General features: G+C 39.1%; 1 protein-coding gene across 1 annotated transcript in view; it reads right to left on the reverse strand.

Moving 5' to 3' along the window:
- zmat4a (zinc finger, matrin-type 4a) overlaps nucleotides 1-6,674 on the reverse strand; it is a 69,260-nt gene extending 62,586 nt beyond the window's left edge. Inside the window, exon 1 of the mRNA XM_088421965.1 lies at nucleotides 6,532-6,674. Coding sequence (XP_088278091.1) covers nucleotides 6,532-6,618 — 87 coding nt within the window. The 5' untranslated portion in view covers nucleotides 6,619-6,674. The remainder of the gene's footprint in view (nucleotides 1-6,531) is intronic.
- Between the last annotated feature and the right edge of the window lie 1,089 nt (nucleotides 6,675-7,763).

Below are 7,763 nucleotides of genomic sequence, written 5' to 3' on the forward strand. Positions count from 1 at the left end.
CAATTTAGCATCTCAAGTGTGCAGTGTCATACGCTAGCTAATGCAATGTGTCCGGGGACAAGCATGACATCACCAACCACCACTACCACTCCCCCTTCCGAGATACCGCAATAGAACCAGCGGTATTCAGTACGCAACTATTTGGATTTTTTCCTTTCAGAACATGTGTGAAATTCTGCCACCAAATAATCACTTGGCCAGGTGAATCATCAAGCTAGGACATCTGTTCAAAGCCAGAAAGCTTAGCGAAAAATCAGTTTGCCAAGATACAAAAATCCGGATCCACCACGTTTAGGCGCCACTGGTTAATGTGCTGCCTACAAAACTGGAGACAGTGATGCACACAATGAACCTGTGCATTCACTTTCATATAGATTGTTTTAATTTTGTAATACAGTGGACCCCCGTGTTACAGCGTCTCTGGCTTACGTTATTTTCATGTTGCAACGTGGATTACTGAGTTTTTTCGTCCCCTCTTTACCATATTTTCCCGGCTTTGCGACAAAAACAACTGTCATGACCCTAGGGGCTTGGCTGTATTTGTTGTTTTGCCTCCATCTGCTGGTGTTTTAATGTAATTGCACTTAATTACTATTGCAGTCATCCTGCTTTCATTCAACGCATGACTACAATGCTGGTTTGCTTTTGGTCAGCGTCTCCTCACGTAGATGCTGGTCTGCTATTGGTCGGCCTCACTCGTTTCAAAATGGCGGAACGGTAAAGCTTTGTTCGATTGTGAATGGTTACAAAACCCTATTTATAGTGCATTTTACTGCTTAATTAAAAGTTTAGAGGGTTAGCCATGGGTCCCAAGATTGCTAGTGATGTTAAAGAGAGAAGTAAAGAAGATGATTTATATGGAAATGATGATGGAAATAACCTTATTAGGGAATATGGACATAAGCAGCACTCAAAGGTGAATAAATCCTTTCTATATCTTTTTCTATATCTTTTATTCATGATGTTTTCTGATTGTATACATGTATGGTATGTATATGTAGCACTTACTATGCTATTTTGGTCCCAATTTTGATGTTTTTACCTGGGGTTCTCAAATGCATCAGCTATTTACCTTAGGGTTGGATTGCCCGCCATACGATGAATTTGTCTTACGAGCCCAACCGCTGATCGGATTAATCTCGTAACACGAGGGCCCACTGTATTTTTCCTTTTTTTTGACGGGCTTTTTTTTTTTTTTTTGAGGAACCACTTCCTATTTTGCATGGAATAAGTTTGAGGTTAATCAGTTTGTTTTTTGGGGTTTTTTTGTTTCTTTTTTCTTGGGGGGGTGGCATTTATTTTTTACTTCATGTATTCATCTTTCATTCATTTCCCAAATGCAATTCACTGGATGTCAATTATAAACGTATAATCAATATTTTCATTATACCCTGCAAATCGAAAGAACTCACTGTAGTTGAGCATAATATAGACAGCTGTTTTGATTTTGATGTTCAGGACTTTTTCAAGACCCTTGGTATGCTTTTTTTTCTTTGTGTGCAGTGCAATTTTGTACAGCACATTAATGAAAATGGCATTCAATGAGCATTGTGTACTCATCACTCACTTGCTCTTTATTATTCTACTTGTGGCCTGTGGCTTGTTCCCATGCTGCGTGACCCATGTACTGTCTACAAATCTGCTGAGCGAAAACATGAAACACTTACACTCTGCAAGCAGTCTTCACTATAGCACAATAATTATCTTGGTCTTGAGCCAATGGAGTCTATTCGGGTCATTTTTGAAAGTGTGCAACACTAGAAATATGACAAGTCAACCTAGCGGGGTTAATGATGGCCATTGTGGGCACAAGCTGGAAATCTTATTTAGGGAAAACACAGCATTGAATTGATACAACAAACTATGTCATTAGAGACTTTTCACTTACATAATGACTTTAATGGAGCACTCATTTCATTGTCTTGTATTCATACATTTAAGGCTGGGAAATATGGCTGATGTCTCGAAATAAGTATTTTATAATGATCGATACAGATACACAGTGACATTCTTTATTACTGAAAATAAGGACCCAGAAATTATCAGTGTTGGGACTAATGCATTACAAAAGTAATGTAATTACTGTAATGCACTGTATTTGACAAAAGTAATTTAATTACTGTAATGCTTTACTTTTTCCTGTAACACGTAGCCTGAAAGTGGTCTCCCCCACCCAATTCGCCAAAAATACTGCGAGATCGACGGAAAAAAGTCCAGGACAAACTGTTTACTTTCTGTTATTAGTACCCACTACAGCAGGGATGAGTGCAGAATAAGCAGCAGACCAAAGGTGGAAAATGGACAATACGCACACTCGATGAACATGCGCCCATTACTTGAAGTTCATAAAAACAAGATGAAGTTCATAAAAACAAGATGAATATAGTAGTTCGGTAGACTTTGCAAGTGACACCTGAAGAGTTGTCCACACATTTGGACATGTGCTTGAGGAACGTGATGTAATGGAAAATGTGTCTTTATAAATACGATGTATCAATACAATAGTGTGTTTATGGAGCTGTGTTATTTTAACAAAGATTGAGACGACGTAATATCAGTATGAAGCAGATATAGTCTTGGTCCAGGAGAAATCGAGACGAGTCGTCACTTTCAAAAGGAACAAATGGCATCCCCCGACACAACATTCCATCATGAACAAAAGGCCAGTCGTGGCCATCAAGAGAAGATATCAGTCAGGATTTATGGTGCCCAGACTTCCTCCCTCTTCCAAAGAATGGTCAGTAGAACACAGACTTTTGAAGACACCATCCCCACGTAAACAGACCCACACGCATGCACAAACACACACACGGGCATTCCTCATCGAACCCCCATCCCCAAGAGTGCATAATAACTGGATGCAAAAGATGAAAATTTGTCACTGTTGCAGCTACACGTGGTTGTAACAGAGGTGCCAGATATCTTGTATACTTTTCCACTCTCTGTCTGGATTAAATCAGTTGTTTCACTATGTTGTGGTATGTGCGATCTTTCAACAGAAACGAGCACGCTAGGAACAAGTTTCACACTAGAAGTTTTTCTAGTTTCCTTTAGACGTTAGCCAAAATGAAACACGCAGAAGATTGCGAGTGGTTGTAAAACAAAGTTCTCTCACTTTGGGATGCCACTTCCACCTCGGAGACTCCTGGCGGAGTGTATTGTATGTAGAATATAGGCTCCCGCTTTCCACAGTGGATTCACCAGCATTTCGAAACCTTGTCAGCGAGATCTCTGTCGCAACTAGCAACCGACACATCTGCCTCAAATCAGGATCGTTATCAGAATTCAGTGAAGCAGGTCGATGAGCTCATTATTTGAATCAGGTGTATTGGTTGTAGGGAAACATCGAAAAAAGGCTGGATTGTGGCTCTAGAGGACAGGACTTGGCCACCCCTGCTTTAAAGGTTTTCGATACAATACAGATGAAATTATTTGTACTGGTTTTAGGCTTAAGCCTACCATTTACTGGATGTGTAATGAGCTCTATTCAGAATGGCAACTGCATGTTTCCAGTGAGGTTGATGACCATAATATAAAAGCAATGCAATAGTAGTGTAATGCCTTTCATTTCCTATACAGCAATTATGATACAACAAATTAATTTCAAATGACAGTAATAAGTAATGCATTACAGTTTTGAAGTGACATCTCCAACACTGACGATGGACAAAAAAAAAAAAAAAAAAAAAATCCCCTTTCCATCAATGCTTGGGGTACGTTTTCTTAGGTATGTCATCATTCATCAGCAAGACAGCCGTGTTGTTTTTTTTTTTTTTTTTTTTTTCAAAACTGGGCTGTCCATTGGGACCGACAGACTGCCCACTACTGGTAACATGTCACCTTTCATAAAATGTGAACGCAACAATGAAAATATTCAATAAATGGGTCCATGTAAAGATCAAGCAAACACCATTTCAACATTGTGTGCTTGGGAAGGACTGAGCGATATGTCTGAAAAAATGTTTGACGATAGAATTTCATATAAGTTAGTAACAATTCATTGATTTGTGTACATTGGAATGTGGTGTAAAGTTGCTGTTTTGCAGACTTAAATTCCACAAAATAGAGCAAATAATAAAGCAGACAATAAAAAAAACTTTTTAGACGTCATGTGTCATGATGGAATTTGATGTTTTATGTCAGTGTATCACTGTACAAATTGCAAGTATGTTTGTTCGTTTACATCAACACTGAAGTTTGGGGGAAAAAATGCAAATTCTACTGTATTTTACTGTTTTGTTCCTCTACTTTACTGTTTTGTTCCTCTACTTTGTGTCTAGCTTGTACAGTGCCTTCTACCTGTGGCTTCTGTCACGCTGGTGCAGCACGTGGGAGAGGTGAGCAGGAAAGGTGGATCCAAAAGCAGGGAAGCCGGGATGAGATGTGCACACAAAAAATATTTATTTACTGGACTGGACAGGATGCGAAAAGCAAGGGATCCAAAAGTAACCACAAAACTCGATGACAAAACAAAACTTATGGGGAAACGGTGACAAGGAAGCATGGAAACCTCGGGACCAGAACACTTGACAACAACCGCAGCCAAAACAACGACATAGACATTAGTCATAAGGTAATGACCCGACAGCTAACTACAACTAAACTAGGACTTAAATAGACAAGGCAATAATTAGGCAAATTTGAAACAGCTGGACGAAACAAGAGGTGGGGGAAGCTGATTGGCTGAAAAACAGGGATCGAACACAAGGGCAACAGGTGGAACTAATCACACTGAAAATAGACAGGCACAAGAAAAAACACAACATGAACCCAAGGGCGAAATAACTTAAAACGCCATGAAATAAACCCACAACAGGAAAAACCCAGACAGTGTGACAGCTTCCATCCATCTTCATTTAATATTTGTCATTACAATTAGATGATGTGTTACTCATGTCAAAGTGAGTTGTTTGTTTCACATTTATGTTCACCTTTTGTTCAATAAATTGAGCAAGCCTGTCATGCATGCTTTTGGGACAAACCATCCACTTGTTTGATGCGGCTCATTATATTTCCACTTGTGAAGATGGCACCAAACCATCAAATTACACTTAACAGCGAATGTGCCGTATATTCCCAAACTATTTATGGTTGACTGGTTGAAAAAAAGTGCTGTGAAACATTCATGTCCTTTACAATATTTTTGTATCTGTATCTGCATCATTTATTTGTTATCAAAACAAGTGATGCACATTGTCCGCTCTGATCACAGCCTTTTATCATTTATGCTGTTTTAAAAAATCCTGTGATCCATCTCAGTTGAACAATGAAAGAATAAGAAGAAATAAAAATAACGATGTGTGTCTTTCTTTATTTATTTTCTTTTGGGGGGGAGGGGGGTGAACAAAGCGTAGGAATTAACAGAATGATTAGTCATGGAGTTGAGAGATATTATTAATAAAATAATAAATATAATAAAATAAAATAATAAATTAATAAAATAAAAAAATGACTCTTACTACTTTCTTTCAGAAGTTGCATGGGCAGTCCACCAAGTAAAACTCAACTGAACCAAGGTAGAGCCCTCTTGTGGTCTGTAAAAGGTATTTTACATGAGGCGAAAATTCAAGGTGCTGTTGGTGTTTTACTCGTCTTTCCCTATTTAAGGTCACAGGGAAGCCAATATATTACAATGCGATGTGGAGTTGCACCATGCACTAATCACTTGTCAAACCAATCAATTCATTTTTTAGAATGTGTATCTTCCACCAAAATAGATCAACACGCTTGTTTATACATCACCAGCAAAGTGAAATTCAAGGTCTCAAAGATATAATCTCTTTGAAAACACAACCTTTTTTTCTGGTCAGCATAATCAACTGTAGATGCCTGATAATGTAAAAAAAAACAAAAAAACAACAACAACAAAGTAATAAAAATACAAATGAAACAATATCACAAATATCTCCCCTGCATTTTGCTCCTTAAAATTATACACATAAAAATAAATGTAACGTAACCGGCTGAAAGATATTATCTGCAACCATGCACAGCACGCTATCCAACAAAGGTGAGCGAGGTGCATCTTGATCTAGGGGAACTGCACCCAGTCATCAACCTTTTAAATGTCACCTTGAGACAGTCGTGTTGTCTTTCAAATGAATGAGGGGATTCATATTTTTTTTCCTCCGCTGTTTGCATTTTAATGCCTTGGAAAATCAAAAATAAATAATGAAATATTCCAGAACTTAGAGAGCACAATAAATACTGGGCGCAATAAAAGAACGTAAGAGGAGGGGATGCAGTTCTGTTTGTGTCCTGATTGAGGGCAACCTCCATCAGGTTGCCCTCTTACTTTGTCAAACATGTGCTGTTACTACGGCAGCGTGCATGCAGCCACTGCACAATTGCCCTTAAATCTTCCGCAACACGCTCCCAAGTATCTCGCTGTGAGAGAAAAAAAAGCATGCAGCACGAGTCATGTTTGCGTTTCCCCTGCGGTATGATCACCCGTCAATCCCATTCACAGCTATGCGCGTCTACTAAAGCTTAAAGAGGGCAAAATAGAAGAAAAAGCGGGGCAAACTCTACCTGTAAGTCTATGTCGTAACTCTGGCAGAAATGTGTCGGGAACACCGCCAACTGATGTCTTACTTGAAGGGAAAGTATATAATCCATTAAACAGAGCCGCCGGGACGGCAACAGAGCGAGCAGGAGATGCGTCTAATCCTGGCAGCCGTACTACACTACCATGCCGCTATGCTCCGCCCACCTGTTCTCCCATTGGGTGCAACCGGTCTTCAGCACGCGCCAACACAGACATCAGGTAGCCAGTGGAACATCTCAAACATTTTTAAGAAATGTACCCTAAAAGATTAAATTATTATTTGATTTTTTCAGCATGAGGTTGCATACCCCAAATATTGCTGATTGACAAATACATGGATTGCCATCTAGAATCCTCACGTAGAACATGATATAAGTGGACGCTCACTGCAGGAAGGCAGTGCTATATTGATCCACTATGTTTAATGGTGGAATTAGTTAAGGTTATTTAAAATAAAGCAAAAAAAAGAAAAAAAACATGTTGCTCAACCAGCCAACGTTACCGTTAACATACATCACAGCCAGATTCACGTAATTGTACTTTTTTTAAACCCACAACGGGTGAAGAAGAGCAAAACAGAAGCTGGACCGCCGTGACTTTCAGCATTGGCGCCCTTGTCAATACAAAAGCATTTATTTTTGGAAAAGAAACACAAAGGCAAACTCTACAAGCAAGTCATGAAAGTCTTTCTGAGGAAAACGAGAAGAATGGATTTTGTACTGAAATATCTTGGGGACAGCCGTTTTGGGTGAGCTAATATGTTTTTGCCATTTTGTGACATTTATATTCAATTGTCATGTTTGGTAGGGTTTAGTTGTTGTGAGTTTACGGGGTTTTGTTCATGTTTCTTTTCCACTGCCGTCTGCATTTATTGTCTGCGTTCTGGTGAGTTTGATTTGGTCCACCTGTGTGGTGATATTTTGTCCAGTTTTGGTCGTGCCTCATTTCCCTGTTAAAACTTCCTTATTTGAAGCCACATATTTCTCAGTTTTCCTGCATTTTTTGGGTCCCCTTCCTTCCTTTTCCCAACTCCCCATACCCAGACGTGACACTTATATTAAATTGCCATTTGTAATGTAGTGTACAACCTTGTTACAGCTTGCCTGCCCTTGGTGAACTTCATAAAACTTCGTGGACAAATAACTTGAAATTATTATTACTTATTCTAAGTTCTGGCACGTATAATGATAAGTTTGGGGTTTAGGGTTTTTTTCCC

The sequence above is a fragment of the Hippichthys cyanospilos genome, chromosome 1 (genome assembly GCF_059441005.1).
Source record: "Hippichthys cyanospilos isolate Australia breed blue-spotted pipefish chromosome 1, RoL_Hcya_1.0, whole genome shotgun sequence".
Lineage (NCBI taxonomy): Eukaryota > Metazoa > Chordata > Actinopteri > Syngnathiformes > Syngnathidae > Hippichthys > Hippichthys cyanospilos.